This window comes from Phodopus roborovskii, unplaced genomic scaffold, assembly GCF_943737965.1.
Source record: "Phodopus roborovskii unplaced genomic scaffold, PHOROB, whole genome shotgun sequence".
In the NCBI taxonomy this organism is placed as follows: Eukaryota; Metazoa; Chordata; class Mammalia; order Rodentia; family Cricetidae; genus Phodopus; species Phodopus roborovskii.
The window spans coordinates 25,603,261-25,626,572 of NW_026126418.1; the positions used below are offsets into that span (position 1 = coordinate 25,603,261).

Consider the following 23,312-nt stretch of genomic DNA (forward strand, 5'->3'; position numbering starts at 1 on the left):
TTTCAGAGTCAGAATAGCCAAATGTGTATGGGCGGCAACCCTGCCCCGAGACTGTTTGCATGATAGTAGTACTATTCTTAGCACTGGCATAGTAATTTACTAAAATTATTCATTGCAACTATATTTAAGTTTTTACTCTTTCAAGAATTTTATGAAAAGTATTTCTTACAAATGAACTTGCAAATAGAAAAACCTATGTTTATCAAATATTGAAAATGAGTTTTAAAATAAAAACTTTGGTTATGTTTATTTCTTTTGAATTTTCTATTGTTTACTGAACCAGGCATTGAGAACAGTGAAATTCATCTCTATTAAATTCTAAGCAACTACCAATAGCACTTAACTCTTCAGAAAGTATTGTCTTATCAAAAGAAAAGCCCACTCAACACTCCAATTTTGTCTTAACTGTAGCTGAGATTCTAAATAGAAAGCGCAGCAGTCATGTAGTTTTTGCTAATGAGGCAAGGGAAGAGTTTCAGTTTATCTTAAACATACATGTTAGTTTCACATTTTGATTCAGTAGTGTGAAAATTCAGTAAGAATTAGTCTGTAAACACAGCAAACAATATCATTAAAACTTCAAGAACTTCACGAGGTAGAACAAGGTCAAGCTGAGAACATGGAATAGAGACTTCTTAGTTAAATTGATGTGTTGCTGGGAGCAAGAACCATGGGTATTGGCAACTTCAAACATTTCTGTTTCATTAGTGCACATATGCAAACCCCTTCACACCACACCAAAGATGCCTTTGCAGACAGATAGAATATAGAACATGTACACCCTTTTTTTCTATGTTCTTAAAGGCTTACTAACATGGATTCTTCAATCATGTGGGGTTATTGCTTGTTTCTTAAGTCTTTCCCACTGTTCTTGTTTCAAATGATAGAGGCAGACAGACCATACTGAGGGACTCCTTCTAGTTCTTTCTAGCTCCTCCCTCACAGCCACTGCTCTTTCAGCTGACAGGAAGGTAGAATTAGTTCTTTAGAGACAGTTGGTTCTATTTATACTTGAGATGAAAGATCTCGGCAGTCTTCCCGAGGCTTCTTAACACCCTCTGTGGCATTTTTATCCTAAGGGAGGGATGTGTTTTTGTATGTAATTGATTATAATTATATTGAAGAAAATAATTGCTGTATTATACAAGAAAATTATATTCTTGCTTCACTCATTGACAGAGTATCTTGAGAATAGAAGCTGGAGAGCATATTCATTTTAGAGAATATCAATGTCAAATTGTTCTGCAAAGAAGAAGCCTTGGTGACAGTATCTTTTGTATAATTCAACTTCTTCTTGGAGAAACAATTTAGGTAGTCTTTGTCAGGTTTTGCCATGTGATTAGATTCAGAGTGGTAGATGAATATCCTCTAAATGTTTCCAGTAAAATGTTGAATTAAGTTTTCATGCTGTTAAATGAATTAGTTAACACCACTTCTTAAGTGAATATCAGAGAGTCATTATTTTAAAACTCAGACTAATGATAATGGCTGACATTTATTAAGCAGTTACTATATGCCACATACTTTGTAGGCAACTCTTCTGAATTATCTCATTAAATCCTCATAATAGCATTAAGAACTATAAATATACTCCCATAGAAATATAGGAGCACAATTACTTATGAGTTTTCTTGTGAGGCTTGAGGAATTGAAACAATGCATGACAATGCACAGTAGAATTGAATTAATTATAATGGTTATCACTTCTTAGTTTGTACACAAGAAAAGTAAAATGGTTTTAAAATAGTTTTAAAGGCCAAAAATCCTATTTTTAATGTGTGTGTATTGAATATGGATGACAGAAGACTAAGTGTGTCATCAACAGGAACACTGTCTACACTGTCTATCTCCTTTGAAGCAGGGTCTCTCATTGGCTTTGAGTTCACCAATTTGCCTAGACTGACTGGCCAATGTATTCTAGGCCTCCAATTGTCTTTGCCTGCCCAAGGATAGGTTTATGGGTCACCACACCTGACATTTTTACATGGATAGATGGATAGTAGAGCTCGAACTCACATCCTCATACTTTCAAGGCAACGCCTCACATACTGAGCCATTTCTCGAGAGTGTTAAACTGGGATTCCCCTTCAAAAAAAGGAGTCATTTACCCCAGTTTGCCACTAGATCAAATCTACATCCCAGGAGGTTGATCTTCTTAGGGTGCCCTCTCTGAGAACAAGATCACTCTTGTTTCACACATAACTGCAAAGACCTCACTTTTACCTGGCTATGCTAGTAAGACAGGTTTTTCTGAAAAACTGGCATTGACTTGTTTTGAATGGTATCTTTTCTTCCCAGCACATCTTTCCTCCTAAGACTGTGCCCCACATGTTTGCCCTCCCTTCTGATTAAGCTACAGTAGTACTTCAATGTATCCCAGTTACTGCACAGTTAGTGTTTTACCCTCAACCCAATAGATGCCTGGCACTTGTCAGAAGCATCGGTGGTGTCATCTTCATTGAAGATACTCAATATCTAGTGTTTTGTTCCAAACACTATGATTGAGAACTGTGGAATCATAAAACAGACAGAATTTGGCATCAGCAGTAATTTTATACTTCCGTTCCCAACAGTGAAGTAACTTTGTCATTATGAATCAGTGTTGAGAGTCCTCAAATGTCTTGGGGTGAAATGCACAGGTGCTATGGAACATGTAACAGTGATTTCTTTATGTTGACCTAGAGGAATTAGAAAAGCACACATAAACACACTGGTTTGTGACAAATTATTAGGTTCCTACCTTTAGCAGAGCTTCCCAAACCTGGTTCCAATGCCTTAGGTCTAGAAGTATGAGAGATTCAGCATTGAATTAACACTTGGATGAGGCTAAAATGTGCTGCCAGTTTTCTATGGACAATAAATGAAATAAAAAAGTAACACAGTGACAAGCCTACAATATGTACAAACAGAAATCAATACTATCTCATATCAGGCAACAAGTTGTTATTGCTCACTGGCATTCATTAGGGTACCATTGATGCTAACATAATTGTGTGATGTTTATATAGCTATTACATGAACCTTCAGGAATTTTGTTATAGTCTTTTGTGAATGGATCTGTTGCTATTTGAGGCAGATAGCAGCACCGTGCAATTAGTTCTGAAATTAGGCAGTTATCAACATTAGGGGGAAAAAACACCTAGACAAAAATTAAAAAGCATCAATTTCAGTTCATTTAAAAAAAAACTCTCTCAAGTGGAAAATTACATGTCCTGAAAGCATTCATTGTCTATTGTTATTAGTTACATACACTGGTTTCTTCCTCCCAAAGAGAAGGGACGAGCAAAGCTTGCTTGTATTGTTGCCCGGCCCTTCGCATGTCTGCTGCAGGCTGCTTCTCCTCTCACCCAGTTTCTCAGACCACTTACCTTCATGTAAAGCATCAACAGAGAGGAGTGAGAGCAGAGAGAAGAGCGGAGGAGGAGAGCGAAGGAGGTAAGAGGGAGAGGTGGAGAGAGGAAGAGAAGGGAGAGGGATGGGGAGAAAGGCAGAGAAGGAAAGGGACCAGCCAACATGCATTGGGATGTGACCGCCCCACAATGAAAGATTCCCTGGACTGGGAATAAGACTGGGCAAGTAAGCTCTCTTGTACAAATTGTTTGGAAATGATACAATAGCTTTGGGGTCTAAAGGTAAGTTTGGCCCACCTCTGAGGCTGGCCCCTCTGTTTTAACCCACTTCTCAAAATTTCAGTATACTTGCTCACTGGTGGGTATCATGAGACATTTTGCTGCTTTGGTTTGGCTGTGGGATGTTTCCTAGTTACCCATATAATAAAGCTTGGTGCCATTTGGAAGTGGAAATGTTAAGAGGTGGGGCCCAGTGGGAAGTTTCAGGTCACTGGGTGAATGTCTCAATGGAATTATGGAGCCATGGTCTGTCTTTTTGTGCTTTCCTTTTGTACTTGGCCCTGAGTTAAATGAAATTCCTATGCTAGGTGCCTTCCCCATGATACACTACAGAAGGAAGCATGGGATGATATGGCTGTGGACCTCAACTTTCAAAGTGTGAGTTAAAATAAACTCTGGGCAAGTTGATTCCATCAAGCATGTGTAACAGTAACAGGAAGCTGAGTAATTGAATGACTTTGTGGTTGCCTTTCTTGTCACAGTCCCTGGAAACAAATTGCTCAGCATTTGTAGTTTCTTTGAGTGGAAATTGATATTGACAAATAAAAATCTTAGCTGTACTCATTGTCCACAGACTGTCTCATATTCTAGGTTCTTGGCAGTTAATAGTTACCAGAAGTCATAGGTTTATTTTGTTCTCCAATTCCCATATAGCTGGTTCTATAGGGACTTTCCTTGTTCCTCCCCTTTCCATATTCCATCTTTTTCTCCCTTAGTCAGATCTGTTACGGAAGCACATTGACCCATTTCCTCATCCCTGTGACTAGTGCCACAGTAGCAGTGATGACATGGAAAACAGACCTTCTGAGATGCTGTCACCATTTGAGGATAGTTTTTTCTCTGGCCACATCCTCTAAAGATGTACTTCAGAAATAATGACTGGGTTTCTCCCCCCCCCCCCCACATAATGACTGAAATGCAATTGATTTTATTTCTATTTATATGCAATTTTATGTTTTCACCATATAGTTCTAATATGTGGGACAAATAAAAGTAAAAACAAAACCCCCACCTCTTCCCATGTTCTTCTTACCTTTTGCCTTTTGGTTCCTGTTTCATTTTTATTATTTTTTAACTTCAAAATTAGTAATTATATGTATGTTTATCAAATAACATGTGTATTTATTTCTTGTTTTATCATGCAAAAAAGTAAAACACAGTCTAAACTCTTTATTATTTTGCTTTTTCACCTAAAACCTACATTAGAAATTATTACATACTATCTTAGAAATGTCCTGTCTATTTATCTGAACATTCTTTATGCATGTAATGCTTTTTCAGTTTTCAATGATTAGATCAGTTTATTCTTTGATTTTTAAAAGTTTTTTTTCTCGAAGAAGTAGAACTTGTTGTTGTTGGATGCCACAGTGGTATCACTGGCTTCCTATTTATGCTCTGCAGTTCCACGTGCTGAGGGTTGGGTTTGCAAGTATTATTTTATTTATTAACTTGACCTACTCTAATCCTTCTCTATGTCATTCATTTCTGCATTTGTTTTTATTTTCCTTCTCATACTTTTGTTATTTGTTTGTTGTTTGGTTTCTAAATTTTGGACATAGCACTTCATTTTTACTCTTATTTTTATTGATACAGAGTTTAAAGATCCTGGTTTCCTACTGCTGTACAAATTCCAAAAATGAAATATTTTACTATAATCTTTAAGGGATTCCCGTTTTTATTTACATTTCCCCTCTTAACTAGACACTGCTTAATAAAAATTCAAATTCTCACTTCCTGCTTTTGTGTATATTTCAGCTCCTATTAAATGACTATGGACTTTGTGAATATTCTAAGTTCTGTTTCTGTCTCTCATTATGTCTTTAATGTCTTTTATTGGCTATTCAATGTTATTCAAAGTTGCTTGAACGTGTTACGGTGTTAATTTTGTTCAGCTGGTAACCAAACCAGGGCCTTGAGCCTCTAGGTTGCTTCCTCCTGATAACTAAGCAAGCATTAGATCACTAAGCTCCCATTGTTGCTTGGATTTCTCTGATGGCTAAGGATGTGGAACAGTTTTGCTTTTCCTTTTCCCCTCATTTAACTCCCATGACTCTGCACAACTCCTTGCAAAGCCACCCCCCTTCCCTACCCCTCTATTTTGTGTTCTGTTTGCTTGTCTGTTTTAGAAGAGATTATTTCACAGCAGAATCCCCAGTCCTCTAGTTATTAAAATATTTCTGGGGCCTCTTTCATGGTGCTTTCAGGCCACAGCTGAGAGGGTTTGTGCTGTAAATATGTGAATTAGGCACAGGCATCCCAAAATCAATGTAAAACAAAGCTATGTATCCACTGTTTGTGTTTTCTTCTTTTTTACAGTTGTATATTCAGTTTATTTATTGATAGGAATATTTGCCTTTTAGTATTTGAAGTTTGGAGGTCACCCATAGTGTGGGTATTAATTCCCATCTGATGTGTGGTTGACAAAGACTTTCCCATTCTGTATACTGTCTCTTCACTTGGGCATTTGTTGCATTGCTGGTTAGAGACCCAGTTACAGTGCTCACAAATAATCCAGAGAGGGTATTTTAGTAAAACTTTACAACTTGATTAAATCATTAAACTAGAAACATTCATGAAATTATTATCTGTTATTTTATAATTTCCTACTTTGGTGGGTAATTAATTGTCTCATTATGCCATTAAATTAGATTCTTGAGATGTTAATTGTATTTAAATGCTAATTGTTCCAACTGATCCAATGGTTGGTAAAAAGTAGCTTGGTCTATTGGATGACCAGCTCCTGTCTGTCTCTCCTCTCTGACTTGTTCGCCCTGGATCTGACTGGTGTTGGATCCCTTATTACCTAAATCCTGAATTACTGAGGTGATCAGCAGGCGATCCTTCTGTTAATTGCTTCATGTTAGCAGTTAGAAAAAGGTTTGTTTACACTGGCAAACTACATGTGAATTTATTTTTACTTTAAGTCAAACTGTGGCATTAGAATTGTTTATATCTCTGAGAGTAAAGATCAGTACACATATGCTTTTGTTTGACAATACAGGGAAATCAATGCATTTTAGTATAAATCGCCTAAGATAGAATGTCACCACCTCTGAGCTCTGCTAGGAACTAGCCAGATCTTCCGTGAAATGCTTTTACCACTCTGTTACTCATTAACAGGGAACAGTTTACTATCAGAAGCTCTTAAGCAGTACAGCAGCAAGGAGTTTGTTTCTCTTGTTTGGACTTTATCTTTCCAACAACTTGGTTTCTTTCCTGTGTGGAATAGTTGTGAATATCTACAAGACGGTGGCAGGATTCTGGGCTCTTAACTTTGTTGAGCACCAGGCCCTTTCCATTGCACAGAACTCAAAACAGCACAGATGTGAGTCTGGGGGTGGCGTCCCTGCAGCTCTCAGGAGCCTTTGTTTGGAGAACACCCTGATTAACCCCCACCCTTCATGGTTCATTGACTCACTGATAGATCAAGTTTAAACTAGTACATATTAGCACATTTGTTACTAACAGAGGAGCAGTTGGCCATTCTGTTTTACACTGCTGGTTCATTGCAAACTGGCGTGCTAAAAAGGTCTCTACTCCGGAGTATGAATTGAGAGATTACCAAGGGACTGAGAATCTAGCCAGCTGCATATTAATGTTGACTCGTGCTTCTGTTTAAATCTTGGATTATCTACTGGAAAGATGATTATACAATTGTACAGTTATGAATAAGTGATCACTGACACTGTGAAATTCATTTTTTTCTAAGTGTGGGGATTTAAATGTCTTGGTATAGTTTCATATTAATTAGTCTGTCCCTGGATGAAATCCTTACTCTGTTCTCTGGTGTTGCAGTGTCTTAAAATGTTATCATTGGATTCTTGTGGCTGCCAATCTTCCATACATCCTCACAATGTTTCTATATCCCCATATTCTGTGAAAATGTTTCTGTTCAGTCCAGAAGGCATGCCTGTTTTCTCAACAAAAAATAAACTAGGTCCCTTTCTGTCCTGTGAGTCATTCCTTTTCTTAAAACTTGACCATGCCTTACCTGCCTCACTCTAGTCAAGTTTCAGCATCTCTGAATGCTTTCATATAGTTATAGTTATCATCATGAAAAATAGGCTGGTGGAATCATCTGGCAACATTAAGTGATGAATTTTGCCTTGGCTTCATTGCTTATCACTGTCACCCTCTTGGCCACCTGCTTCTCAGCATTGTGAGATGATGAAGGCTGAATGCCCAGTGGAGCTGAGGGACATCACACTGAGTCTAAGACAAGGACTAAAGTGTGGAGGCTACTTTATGACTGAGGGTAGCATTGCCCTGCAACTCTACTGCCCACCATATATTAGAATTGATGATCTGTTTCTGGAAAGTTCTGATCAAAAGGACCAGTATTTATTTCCCATGCTGCTGTTAATTTAGAAAATAACTTGCTAACTCTAAAACACTTTCTACTAACTTCAACTTTATAGATACAGAGGAGTAGTGTGAGATATAGGTTGCCTTAACCTGACAGTAAAGAAGTCGTTACCTTTCCAATGTTTAATACAACTTGCAATAAATTTGGATGTCTGTTACAAAACCTATTTTTTGATAAATCTTTGGTTTTCCATCAGATATTTATCTTAGCCTTTTCATTTTATTTTTGGAATTAACATAAGCGCATTATGCTTTTATCTGTTTATATCACAGCAACTTGGAAATTATTCTATGTTAGAGTTAGTCATTATTAATTTCTTTAATTGGGTTTTTGCAGTGCAATTGAAATGTCAGTTTTATAATTGTTCTCTTTTAATTTCTGAATATGAATATATATATATATATATATATATATATATATATGTTACATCTTCTGTGTGACAGATACCTTTTCTAGGTCTATTAAACACAGCAGAAAGCAAGACCCAAAGCTTTTTACTCTAGGGGATTCTGTCCTACTAACACAAGATGAATCATAAAGATCAAATAAATATATTTTCAGTCTCCCAAATGATGGTGTGTGCTACCAGGAAATGGAAAAGAAGTATTTGTCATTGTAAATTTCTTGCAGTAATGGACTATGCCTGGGACTGTAAAGTAAACAAACCTTCTCCTCCCTATGTTGCTTTGGAGTTAGACTATTTTATAACATCAACAGAAATAAAAGTAGAACATCACCTGTATTTCCATCACCTTGATTTTTATAGTTCTTCATGCTTTCCTATGTTTGAGGTAAATGTTGTATCAATGTGTTATAAAGCAAATTGTAGACATTATAATATTTCTACCCAAATACTTTGAAGTGAACCTCTAAAACCAAATATTTCACAAATACTCAGATATTGTTATCCACCAAGATTGTTTATTATCTCTGGTCCATATCAAAAAGTTCCTGTTTTTAATAATGTATTTTTAGTTCATTTCTATTAAGAATCTTTCACTTAATTAAATATATGTAAATGATATTCCTTTTCTTTCCACAGCTGTTGTGTTTATTGAAATAAGAGCCCAGCTCATTGGTGCTGTAGACACTTCAGTGGATATAAGGGTTACAAGGGTAGCTTGTCTAAACACAGATTGCTGGCCTCCAGAAATTCTGGTGCACTATCTCTAGAGTGGTTCTTCCTTCTTTCCTTCCTTCCTTCTTTTCTTTTTTCTTTTTCTTTTTTTGTTTTTGCTTATTTGTTTGTTTTTTGATGTTTTGACACAGGGTGTCTCAGTGTAACAGTCCTGGCTGTCTTGGAACTCATTTGTAGACCAGGATGGCATCAAACTCACACAGATCTGCCTGCCTCTGCCTCCCAAGTGCCTGGGATTAACCACCTGGCTAGTGTGCTTCATTTTAATGATTATACTACCCATTGGCTTCTTCAGAGTACCATCTAGCCTATTCTTTTGTCCTCTGAATACAAAATGTGGAGTATATGAAACTGGGTTTTCAGTCGAAAACTTAATAGGATTTATTTTGGAGATTTCATATAAAATTGCCCTTGATCGTAGTCAAAAGGTTGAGAGGCTGATTCAGATAAAACTGTAAATGGCATGATGTGCTTCATGTTATCTTCATGTTATGACAGGTGACATGTGGAGATATCTGCCCCATTACTGGTGAAGCAAAACTGATATTTTAGTTAAACATGTAATGACCATATCATTCTGTTGTATCATTCTTTTCTGTTTCCATTTAAAACAAGTAGATTCTGAGTAGTTCTTAGTGTTTGCAAGAGAATCTCTCAATAAATATTACATGATATAAAGGGGAAATATACAGAAATAGCTGAACCAAGGTCTTGAAAACTCATGAGCTCTAAATTGACAGTTGTGGCACTTCAATGTGCCTGAACTAGGCCCTCTGCATGTGGGAGACAGTTGTGTAGCTTAGTCTATCGTAGAGGCCCCTGTCAGAAGGACTAGGATCTATCCCTGGTGTATGAACTAGCTTGCTGGAACCAATTCCCTATGGTAGGATGCCATGCTCAGCCTGAAGGCACAGGGAGGGACTTGGTCCTGCCTCAACTTAACATGCCAGGCTTTGTTAACTCCCCATGGGTAGTCATATCATTTGGGGGGAGAAGTGTATGGGGGATTGGCTGTGAGGAGGTGAGAAGAGGAGCAGAACAGATAACTCAGGTTGGAAAGTAAAATAAAATTTAAATAAATAGATAGATAGATAATCCAAAATATATTCCACATGATGCTTTTCAGATACCCCAGTCATCTAATTAATTAGGGTTAACCTAGAGATTTCAGTTCCACCTTTCTATCTGAAGTAGTGTTATCCTTCTATGGAGAGGACATTGCCTCTGCTACTTGGGGTATTTTGCTTCTTAGAAACACAGGCCCAATTTACAATGCAGAGTAAATGCTTAATTTGAAGCTACCAGTTTTCAAAGCAAGGCGAACGTGCCTCCGACCTGAGCAAGTGAAGATGAGTGAGATTAGACAGTTCTCCATTATACAGCAAAGAAAGAGCTACCAGGGATTTACAACCTAAATCATAATTTGTCTTAAAAAGAAAGCAGGGAACTTAGAAAGGAAGATTATTGATGGGCACATCTCAAACAGCTACTACTTGCTGTCAAGAAGTGATGGCTGGAGTGCATGGATGGCAGTTAAGAGATTGATTGGCCTACTGTCAGGGACTTGGAAAAAGACTTGACAGTAAGGATGAAGCAGAAAGCAGACTTCCACAGCAAAGTAAAGAATATGTCTTTTCTATGGAAACATCTAGCAAAGAGAATTCATTCTGTGGAGAAAACAGCATGCCACATACCATAGATGTGAATCTCTGTCATTGCAGAAGAGCATACATGATAGATGTGGGAACCAAGTGGTATTGTTACAAACATGAGAGAAGCACAGGGTTAACAACCAGCACTACTTACCCATCACCATAACTAATTGGACCCCATCATCCTTAACTGGGTATGTAGTGGCTCTGAGTCCTGTATGTGGTGCCTTATCCCAGAGGAACTAGCCAATCACCTGGTGGCATGTTGATTATGTTGATTACATTGCACCTCACTCTTGTGTAAGGTTAGTGTTTTACTCCTGGGACATTATCTGGATATAGGTCTGCATTCCCATCTGCTATGTTCCTAACACCACTCTCTGTGGATCCCTGAAGATTTAGTTCAACACACTTGAATCTTCAATACAAGGGGATCGATGATTGTTGATCTCAAAAGAAGTGTGGTGATTGGCTAATGATGGAATTCAATAGCTTTACCTGTGCCTATTGCTCCACACTGTATTCTAGAAAGAAAAAACAAGTTTGTTCTATCAGCAGAATTTGGAGTTCCAACCCAAACTGTCTGTGTGTTCTGTGGACCAAGGAGGAGAAGCCAAAGCAGAATCTCTCACATTCACACCCAGGGATGTCTGCTTACTGCCTTGGTATGCCTTGGACCCTGTGAATTCATAAGCTTTGTCTTAATTATACTTTCCCATGGGTATATGAGAGTTGTTTAAGCCAATCCGACATTTCGAACAAGCAGGCCCACCTTACTGAATCAGTTGTCAACATATTTACCAGTATGTGAATTCAGAAATGAGTTGCTGCACTCGAAAGGATATTTCTGATTACCAGAGGAAATAATGTTGCCAAGTAAAAGAGGCAAAACTCTGATTTTAGTTATAGTATGTTCAGGAAGTAAATATCAGCATGACAATTCGAGGCTGAAAGGGGAAACATGGGATCAGCCTTGGTTCTGAAAGCTAAAAATGAGCCTAGATGGTTATGTTAGCATCATAATATGTGTCCAATTCAGAAGCCTCTGCGGGAAAACCCTAAGGTGTTCCTCTTAGATTCTAGAGTTGACAGGGCTGTCTTTTTTACAGTATGGCTAGACAGGACCTACACAGTGAGACTAACTGATGCACAGCGGATCTTGAGCAAGCAGATTTCTCAAACAGTTGGAAAGAGGAAGTGTAAGACGATCATTATTGCTGATGAAAGTAATTGTTAACCTAGAAAAGTTAAGGGTTACAGGGAAAAACCTATGATAGAAAGTGGGAGAATTAAAAACAGGTTATGTGCAGAAATCAATAGTTTTGATTTCTGTAGCCAATATAAAGTGAGTAGATGAACGGGGGAAAAGCTATATTGACAGCAACAACAGAAAAGATGAAATAGTACAGCTGTTTAACATTTATCTGAAAACAGCAAGGTACTGAGGGATAAAGAAGGATGAATTATTTGGAAATATGTGTTTTGTATAAAAGAAATTGAACATCATAAAATCTCTAAGGTAATTTTATTTTAATGTAACTCTAGAAGATACCAGAAGTATTTATGGTTTTAATGATTGTGTGTGGGGGGGTACAGCTTAAGCAAGCACTTAGCATATGCGAGGCCCCAGGCTCAATTCCTAGCATCCCAAACACTAACAACAACATCCCCAACGTGATACTGACACGTGGGTGAATGAACAATCTCAGACACATAACTCAATAGATTCAAGCACTTTCATCACTTGTGTGCATCTAGAGCAGCACTGAACTCGGTGGCATGGGGCGCAGCTTGTGGCTCAGGGACGAGCTAGTGCTTCATGTGCATGAGGCCCTGAGTTTAAACCCCAGCTCAGAACAGTGAAAATGCCCAAAATGAATAACTGAAACTAAACAGAATCTGTCATCAGTTACTAAGTGACTGGTGGATTGCCAACTGTTAAAAAAAATAAAGTAAAATTCCCATTTCATTTTATTTACTGAAATAAATTTCAGATGAGATTTTTAAAAATATGAAAGTGAGGCCACAAAGGTATTAAAAGAAAAGTGGAGGGTTTTAAAGTCTCAAAGGACTTTTAAATATGACATAAGATTCAGTAACCTTAGAATAAATGCTAGAGAAACTCATCGGTAAGTACATAAAACTGAGAAATTTCAGCATGAAGAAAATGCCATAAGTAAAAATCCAAGATAAAAGGACACTGTGCAATATATTTTTCTCACTCATATAACAAGCAACAATAATTTTCCGACCAAGAAAACACCCAGAAGACACTTACAGAAATTGACATGAAATACCAGCTCATAGAAAAATGGAAGTAGCCCTTATATACTGGCAGTTTTCAAATCTCTATCCTAAGACAATGCTACATTAAAGCTAGAATGGAATAGACCTCTTAATTACAAGTCCTTTGTCAAAGTGTTGAAGGATCCAACCCAGGTCATCAGATGAGGCAGGTGCTTTAACCAATGAGTCATTCCATTAACTCCAAAATTCTCTTTAAAATCAACACACTAAAAGGAAGCAAGACATGTCATGACTTAGAGTACATATACTGAATGCTTGTGTGTGTACATGTATTTCTGGAAGGATTTCTTATCAGTGTTTGCCTCTCAGGAGGGAAGTTGGGTGTCCTGGAACTGGCAGATTAAGGAGATTTTGAACTCTGTCCCTTGCTCATGATCTCATTGGCTACTAAAGGTCTCAAATACACATTTCCACTGAGGTCTCCTGGGCAAGGAAAAGGACAGCCCTAAGGCTTCACAGGGATCTAGCTTCAGGTTTGGACAGTGTGGTCAGCTGAGCAGGCTGTGGAGGTCTGTAGCCTTAGTCAATATTGCTCCACTGCTAGCTTTGTCTGTGTCTGAGGAGAAAGGTTCAGAACCCTACTGCTTAGGACCAGACCTCCCACACTCCTTAGCAGTCAGAACTGTAAACAGTGCTGTCTCTACCCCAGGACCACAAGAGATTCCTTATTACTGACACCATCCTCTGAGGTTCTTCAAGACTAACCCAGCCCTGTTCCTTGCTTTCCTCAACTGCAGACTCCTACCTCCATTCTGTTCTCTGGGATGAATGGCCCACCATTAGCAGAGTCTGCATTTCCACTGCCCACACATGGATATTTGGATTCATTCTTGCCTTAGGCATGACCCGGCTCTCCCGAGGGCCTACAGCTCCCCCTGCAGTCCTTTTATGGGGTGACGGCCTCTCTGAACCACTCATCCCAGGAGGTGATGTAAGGATCCTGTTTCCACCTCTCTCCCTCCACCCCTAAAAGCACTAAGCCGGGACACCAATCCATTAGCAAAACTTGTTTCAAGGAGTAATTCTTCTCTCTCTCTCTCTCTCTCTCTCTCTCTCTCTCTCTCTCTCTCTCTCTCTCTCTCTCTCTCTCTCTCTCTCCCCTTTCCTCCCTCTCCCTCCCTCTTAAAAACTAAAGCGATTGGCAGTTACTCTGTTGTACTATGCAGGGAGTAATTTGATGTTCTCATACATGTTCCCTTAGTCTCAATGTCCATTCCTTCAAAGCTCTTGAGTGTTTTAGTTCATTCACACGCTCCCATAATAATTTTCCATAATTTCTGTCATTTTGGAAAGGGTCTCACCATACAGCTCTGGCTGACCCAGACCTCTTTATGGAGTTGGCGTGGATCCTGAACTCACAATGATCCTTTTGCCCTTGCCTCTTGGGTGTTGGGATTACAGATATGAGCAACAATACTGAGTACATGTTTATATTCATAATTCACCATGTACACATTCATAATGTACCCCAGAGCCCATTAGCATCACATGGAGCTTGTTTAAGTTCTTGGCTTTTCATTCCTACCACCCACAGCGCTCTCACTACTGATTTCAAGCCCCCCTCCCTGCAGCCTGTGTCCATTATTCTTCTTAACTCACCTGTGCTTTCCTCCTAAAGTCCATCAACCTCCTGAGGTGATGGTAACCATGCCACCAGTTCTTATACAGATGTGTCTCTCTATTTCCCCCATATCTACCCACCATTGACTTCTCAGGACACTTTTATTTCAGGGGCTGTATCTAACGGATACAACTTCTGATCAGTTCCACTTTAAAAATATGAGTAAAATCCAATTTTTGTTTCTACATCTGTTGCACCCACTACAGTCCAAAAACAATTGTCTTCCACTCAGAATGTTAACCAGCTGTACTGACTTTGTTTTCCTGTAGTCCTACTATGTTCAACTTCTATGTAGAGACCAGAGTGAGCCTTGGAAAACCAAATCAAAGGTTATATCACTGCTTTGCTCAAAATTCACCATGCATCTCTTTCTAAGCAAAAAAAAAAAAAAAAAAAAAAAAAAAAAAAAAAAAATTCTGGAAATGTCTGTAATGCCCTGGGAGACTTAACTGTCCCCATCCAGCCACCCTCACCTCTGCCTTCTCTCCTGCTCTGCTGCCAGTTTTGTTTTTAGATCAGATGCTTTTTAACCTACTCTGATCCCTTTGTTTGTGTCCTGCAATTAGGAAGTTGCCTTTGTAAGGACAGGGGCTTCATTAAATGGAGCCTCAGATCCCCTGCTTCTACTTGATACACAATAGGTATGGAGGTGTTTGTGAAGAAATTAGGATCATAGGAAAATGGACAAACTGAGTCACATTTTGCAAGACCAATTGTGTGGGTACTGTCTGTTTACACAAGCAAAGAGGACCTTTAGGCCAATGTCCCACTTAACAAAGATGGAGCAAGGCATTGCTTCTGACTGATGTGCCTGAAGTTTAAAGCCAGCTCCTGGCTCTGTCATGATTCAATGAGAGAAAACCAGGAGCTTGCCTGCTTGGTACCTGTGTTAAGAGATGGCAACAGTATTCCCATTGGATCCAGGGTCTTTCAGGGCACTCAGCTGCAGTTGCTTCAGGGTTTTGTAAAGGAATAGAGTTTAAGAATATGTAAATAGCCTTCCCTAATTGTCACCAGATGATTCTGGCACTGGTTACTTCTTGCCTGAATCATTTTTTTTCCCTAATGTCCAAAAATAAGAGTTTTCTAACTTTGGAATGCGTCATATGTCTATTATTATTCTAAAACAAAATCTCCTTTTTCATCATTTGCTTAGTGTCCATGTAGCTTGTAGCTTGTCAACTTGAATATTAAAAAAAACAAAAAACAAAAAACCAGTACCGTGTAATGTATTACTGACAAGTCTCCCATTTTAAACTGGGCTGTGGTTGGTTAGTGGAAGTCCCAAGATGTTCCATCAGAGACGTTTGTATAAATGGCACAAGAACTAGGTAACAGATAACCCTGGGGTAAATTTGACACAGAGAGGCCAAAGGGATAGATTCTGAGGATGACAAAGAGAGGCTCCTGGGAGTATGTGGAGTTTGGAGCCAGCCTTGAAAAACAAATGGTAGAATTTTGAATTTTCTTTTTTAAAGCATGTTTGAAACAGAAACAAAACCATCTGAGTGAAGAAGGCCCAGGTTTGACATCTGATGCAATGGAACGCACTGAATTGTCATAAGGGAATTGAAACAGCCTTTGTTGTATTAACACAGCTCCGCGTGTTCAGTTAGGCTGGTGTCATGTAGAACCTCATGGGCAGATAGTTAATGAATCGCAGAGTAATAGGGGAAGAAAGTCTATGTGGAGGGGAAATGCCTTACTCAAATACTCCTTTCTTCAAGAGGGCTTTCCCAGACACCTAAGAAGCAACACTACCCCATAGCTCACCAACTCCCACCCCTTACACTCCTCCCACCCCACCCCCTACATTCCACCCACACACACCCCACTCCCACCACAAATGCCTCTGCTGAGAGTTGAGGCCTGTGGTTCTCAACCTGGGGGTGGGGGGGGGGCTTGATTCCTTGATCCCATTCATGGGAACCACTTAAGGCCATCCAGTATATCAAATGTTTACATTAGAATTTGTAACAGTAGCAAAATTACAGTTATAAAGGAGCAGTGGACTAACGTTATGGTTGGAGGTCAGTCTAACATGAAGGACTGTATTAAAGGGTCTCAGCCCTAGAGAGGTTGAGGACCACTGGTCCTGCTGCATCTTCTCTGACCCATTTTTCCAGGATTACAAAGGCTCAATGATTCATTCTTGAACGTTGCCTGTGAGAGGAGAGGAACTGGCTTAGGATGGGATTTGAAGTCACTAAAGGCCATTTTGAGGGGTCCAAGCAGTGTCCACAGCAGAAAGATGCCAGGGCGACTTTGAAACAATGGAGCATTGATGGGAGCTGCTATACCTGAGCTATGCATACCTGCGCGGGGAGGGGGAGGCACCCAGAGCACAGGTGCCTGAACCCTGTACCAGAGGCATGCTGGTGAGAGATGCAAAAGGCCTGGCAGCTAGCTACTACTCTCTAGGATTCTCGGTGCTCACTCAAATACAAGACCTGGGAAGAGTGAGGCGTGCGGCACGGATGGGTCTCATGTGTAAGCAGGAGGCTTCTTATCAAAACAGAGATCACAAAGGTTCCACGGCTTCAGCATGGCTTGGTCCATTCCTCATCTCAAGCTCTCCCCTTCACATCTTCAAACTATGTGCTGGGCAAAGATGTTTGTTAAGTCAAATAACATAAGCGAATCATGAAGTATAGAGTTTGATATAAATGGGTATTTTCTTTCATTTGTCTTCAGCGATGGTTTTATTAGAAACGAATGCTAACTGCTTTTGTAACGTTGAAACTCTCTCTTCTGAGAGCAGCTTACCACGAAAGAAATGGTTGTCAGCTTTCTTTTGGCTCCTGCCCCTTCCTAACAGCAGACAATTGGCTCTGCACCTGCTCCAAGTGGCTTCACAGTGCCGAGCCTCTTGCCCAGAAAATTGCAGTATCAAATCTCAGTCCCAACTGTGAGGCAGCCCGCCACTGTCACCATCACCGCTGGCCTCTGAGAGGGGATGCCTTCCCAGTCCCCATGAGAAAAGCACTTTCTCCCCCCCCCCCCCCCCCCCGCCACCTTCTGGGATTTGAACTCTGACCTCAAGCCTCCTTTCAACCACCAGCATGCACTGCACTGGTTGTTAATAGTGACTCACCCCTGCCTGCTCAGTCTGTCCCTAGAGTCATTGGGTAGAGCAGATGTCAGAAGACTTGAGGTCATTAGGTGCCCCGTTCCAGGATAAGTATATATCTAAGGAAAAGAAAATACACATTTTTGTTTGTCACAGTCCACAGCCTGTCTCCATAAAGACATGCCTCATCTGTGAGTGGATCAGTGCTCATCAGTATTGCTTCCATGTCCATGAGTTGCTATTATTTATACCCTCCTTTCTGAATAACATGAATAACATGCTTGTTATAATGCATGACTTATTTGAAGAGGGAAAGCATCGTGTTTCGCCTCTAGGAAAGCAGATGGTTAAAAACAAAAAACAAAACAAAACAACAACAACAACAACAACAAAAAAAAAAAGCCACACTCAAGCAAGGACCTAAGATACAAATAGCAAATGCTATTTAGATACATGTATGATGTTCTGATGGACAATCAAACCTTACTCATTTTCATTTTAGGTTTCCCAAGCAGGCCAAAGGCTCTAAAGATCCTCCTCAACACCCAGAGTCACAGAAAGGAGTCTGTCCAAATCTATTATGAGAAAGTGCAACCTGTGCTGAAGCTTGCAGGGATAAAGACTGATGTGACAAGTGAGTTCTTTTCTCTGTGTAACTTTACCGCTCTACATAGAGCCCACACAGCCTTACTTCCTGAGCACGAACAGCTGCTCAGAACAGTAAAGCATTCTTTCTGTGTCCCATCGCCAGCTCCAGAAGCATCGTTCATTTAGCTTTTTTTTTTTTAAATCATGCTATTTTGTATTTAAATATCAATATTTTAGACCTCTTTCACGGTAACAATCATTAGGTGTTATTTGAAAGCAAACTATGGTTTTTGATACTTCAAGAAGATGCTTGCTGTACTCACATTTCTGCCTGATATTATTCTGTGGCCCTTCCCTTGGGTTGTTTTGTTCTGACCCTGACCCCTGCTGGTTAGGTCAAAACTAAACACAAAGCTGCTGCTTTTGGTTAATTTAGGAGAAACTGGGAGCTTGGTTCCATTGTCAAAAGTAAGAATTTGCTTAGCATCTAGATAAGAAAATCAGAAATTTGCTAATCCCCAAATTACTAAGAAAAATGTTGGTAAAATCTTTTTGGACATTCAATGTTTGGAAACCAAATTCTCCTGATTTATTAACACTTACTGTGCGCATCTACTAGGAAGGGTAGACACAGCCTAAAGCCAGAACTTCACTGGTTTTCTTTCTATATGGCTTTACCAGAGCAGAGGGCATCTGATGCACACTGTAGTGGTTGGAGTTTCTTATGTAATTAAGCTACTCAGGAGACAAGTCCGCAGTACAGTTGAGTCTCCTAGTCATAATGACATGTTTCTGGAGGAGGGACCTGGCTTTGCTCAGCTGTGATAGATAGCTATGGGTCTCAGAGTGTGAATAAGGCCTTTGAAATTCAGTGAGTGTCTTGAAGCACTCAGGTAGATTGAAGTTCCTTCCCAAAGATGTTTTGTGGGAAGATTAGTTATCCCAAAGACATCTGCCACCATGAAGGTTAAAGAGTCCAACAATGGGGACCTATGCCTGTAATCGTAGCACCTGGGAGACTGAGAAGGAAGACTATAGGGCTGAGGTTAGCCTTGGCTACATAGCAAAGCCCTGTCTTACTAAAAATAAATGAATAACAAGATAACAACAAAAGGCAAATAAACACCTCAAATGAATTTCTGACTTAAATGAAGTTCCAGTGGAAAAGTTAGCTTGTATAGGCTATAACTTTTGGCTTACAGGTGAGTCACAAGGGAAATATACAATCTAGATTTGTGCCTATTGTCTATGGGATAGTTCCTAAGATGGGAAAGATCCGAGGTCCATGCTGGGATGAGCCAAGTAAAATTAGATGAATATCAAGCTCATGGATGGCTGTTGCATTTTCCACATGTAAACGCTACTCAGGAGTTTGCTTGGGCATTACTATGTATTAGCCAGTTTCTGAATCTCTCCCTGGAACCTGGGCACTGTATCTAGTATTTGGGAGACCGAGGCAAATACACCACTTGTGCTCAAGCTTTCAAGGTCAGCCTAATAAGCAAACAAATAATCTCTGTGGCATCTTTGTTCTATGCAAGATCCTCTATGCTTGAGGAGTCAAGCAGATACTTAAAACTAAATAAATAAATACCTTCATAATTTTTATTTCATATTGGATCCAGTTTATCACATCTTCATAAAACATTTGACCATTAAATTGTAGCCTTTCTTATTCTTACCTAGTGGGATGGAGAAAGGCATGTTTATACAAGAAAGGGAGACCCTAGCATGTACCAAACTTTCTTTTGGTTTGATTATCTGTGTCCAATATAGGACAGCTATTTCCTTTCCTGTAACTGAGGGTAGATTCCCTCTTCTTGAAGGCTGAAGCAAGACAGCTGAAATGAATATGAACTTTTTTAAGAAAGAAGGGCTAGTGGCTTTGGGAAGGTCCCCAGCCTCCACCCCCAGAGATATTTCCCATACAAGCTTGAGTCTAGACATGGCTGAATCTTATGCTACACTCTGCAATTTGCAGATCACATCTTGATTTACAGTTAGTGACTTTTAAAAAGTCATAATTTTGTAATATGGTTTGGCAGAGATGAGTCCACCAGCTCAATCAAGATTAGGGGAGGAAGAGGAAAATGAGAAGAGGAGGAGGAAGAGAAAAAGGAAGTGGAGGATTTTCTTCTGTGTATCAGCAATATTTTATATCAAAATGTTCCTATTTGTGTCAAAGACTGAAGAAACTTATGGCTATGGGAAGTGTTTCAGCTTTTCCGTCTACTTGGCTTAGAGTGTCATACAGAGATGGCCCTTAGTTTATGAGTGTCATTTTCATAAAATTGTGTAACAAGATTCAATTTGTCTCTTAGTGGAAAGAAAATATATGAAGAATATTTCAAAGAAGCACACATCTACTGTGTGCTCATTGTTTCAACATGACTCCTTTGCACTGGAGAGACCAAGCGGAATAGGAATTGCTTGAATTCTATATGATAGTTTATTAGGGGAAGCCATGCTGTTTAGTATTTGGCACATTTTGAATATTTTACCTTACACATTTATTTTAAACATAAATCTATGTACTAACAAGTTTATACTTCTTTCACTTCAATTTGTGCTGAAATCCTAGCCACTTCTGAATATAGAGCAGCGCTTTTTGAAACGTTTGAATTAAAACAGTAGCCCAACATGCTGCTACTCACAACGTTGTAGGATTTTCTCCAATAACAATATCAACAAGGCTTCTGGAAATGCTGAGAGGAAATAGGCATTTACTATAGTAATATATTGGTCCAGTGGTCCAAGAAGAGAGTGAATGATACGTCCAGGCTGACATAAGACATTTGTCCCCTCTCTGGCTCTCAAAATCAAGAAGATATTAGAGTTTGTACCTTTAAAAGTGCCTTTAATTCCTACTCAGGAGGAAGAAAGTGGGTCTCTCTGAGTTCAAGGCTACCCTGGTCTACAGAGTGAGTTCCAGGAAAGCCAGGGCTCCACAAAGAAACCCTGTCTTGAAAACTAAAGAACAACAACAAAAAGATGCTAGAGTTTTGAGAGATCATTGGGTGAACTATGAACTCATAGAACAATAAAGTGGAAAGTCAGAGAAGTCAAAAAAAAATCTGAGAAAATAATTTCAGTACCAGTCAGTGCCATTCTCCTGGGTAGAGCTGTGTTGCTGCACATGGAGAGGAGTTGAGAGTATAGATAGCATGCTGTAATACAGGGTAGGAGTTTGGCTCTCCTTGTGGTATCAAGGAGCCTTAGCTTGGGATCATATGCTAGAGGCAGAGTGTTGTCTTACTGAAGAACATTGATGCCCTTGAGTGCAGTCTCACTGCCTTTGTGAACATAAGCAAAGGTACTTCCTCTATGCATTCTCATTTATCTGCTGATCCCAGCCCAAGGCCACACAGCTTGCTGATCAGTAGCACTGTATCACAAATACACTTGTCCTCTTGGCTCAATGGTTTGTGCTAGTTATACACTGCACAGTACAGAGGTCATAAGAGCTGGCAGTTACTTCCCTACAATTGTTACCTATTGTAGTTAATGTTGTTCATTGTAATAATACAAAATTAAATGCATTCTACCTGGTGTGTGGAGTCACCATACTCTGAGTCCTTCCTTCTGTGGATTCACAATAGGCACTTTGATCTTCAATCACCCTTCCCTTTGACAAAGGTGCTAGACATTCTCATGGTCATTATCATAGGGGTTTAAAGAGGCTTCTCTGAATTTGGCAATGGTCACTGCCAGGTCAGGGTCTCTGGGAATGTTTATGCACCAGATAATCCTGCCTCCTTTTGTGGGGGAGCATTTTTCAGAAAGTGGATCTCTTGTGGAATCTTCTTTCTTTCTATGTGGTCATTCTCTTGGCTTTGTGTTCTTTCTCTTTTCCTCTATGTGGCTCTACTTTTGTAGCTTTCTCTTTCCTTATTTCACCAGGCAGAAAACTAGGCCGTCTGGAAAAGTTCAGTCACAAAAATTTGTTTATGGGGTAGGGACACAAATTATGAAAGGTGTAGAAGCTGAGCATCCTGGTCTGGTTTTGCTTTGAGCTTGCTGTAGGAGAGGAGGAAAAAGGTATTTCAGTATCTTATCCCATCATAAAGTGTTAAGTACCAGACGAAGACATGTTTCTTTGTGTCTAAATCATACTGCATCTGTATGCTTTTTCAAATTCATCATGGACATTCTGTATTAATCTCAGGAAATAATTTGCCCTAGACATAGTACCCTGGGGTAGTAACATTTATGCTGAAGTGAAGGAATCCTGAGACAAAGAGTGGTGAAATATAGATTCTAAATCTAATAAAGAAAGGACATGGAGTGCTGACTTCATAGGAAAAGGAAAGTAGATGGAAAGGTAGTATCACAGTAAAAAAAAAAAAAAAAAAAAAGATTAAGAATCCCTTTCCATTATCCTATTTGGTGGGTTAATCGTGGCTCTGTTTGATTCTAGAGCCCATAAGAGCCTGTCTGGTTACTTATTTTTGTTATTTTTGATTCTTTCTATTTTGCATAGTCATCTAACTCACAGTTAATCCTTTTCCTTGCTTTCTTTTTCTTTATTATCACCTTTTGCTATTTTATAGCATAGGTTCTTTTAGGTTCTTTTGTCACTAGAATATGTAGTGTCTCCGAAGTCCATTTATTTTATTCATCCTGTTAAAACATTTTACACCTGTGCATTTCCTAGTCAGTTTTCTCTCATTTGTTTCCTACATTTTTTTGTTTCAGACAAAAAAGTGATTAATTTTGTAACTTATTCAATATCCCTTAAGATTCCTGTACGTAGATATATTACATCAGTATATAATCAAATGTCTTTTGAAATGTTATAGAGAAAATTAGAATATTTTAACACTCACTTAAATAAAAATCATTTAGCCAAAACTTAATTTTAAAGTGAATTTCATAATGTATTTGAATTTATTTTTCAAAAGTAAGCTATGCTATAAAACCCAGCCTTATTTACAGCCTATG

The 23,312-nt window shown here is 39.2% G+C and overlaps 1 protein-coding gene across 1 annotated transcript in view; it reads left to right on the plus strand.

Annotated features, from left to right (window-relative positions):
* Positions 1-23,312, plus strand: part of Cerkl (ceramide kinase like) — a 98,527-nt gene that overhangs the window by 47,250 nt on the left and 27,965 nt on the right. Inside the window, 2 exon segments of the mRNA XM_051183838.1 lie at positions 11,825-12,011; positions 18,286-18,417. Of these exon segments, the coding sequence (XP_051039795.1) occupies positions 11,825-12,011; positions 18,286-18,417 (319 nt within the window).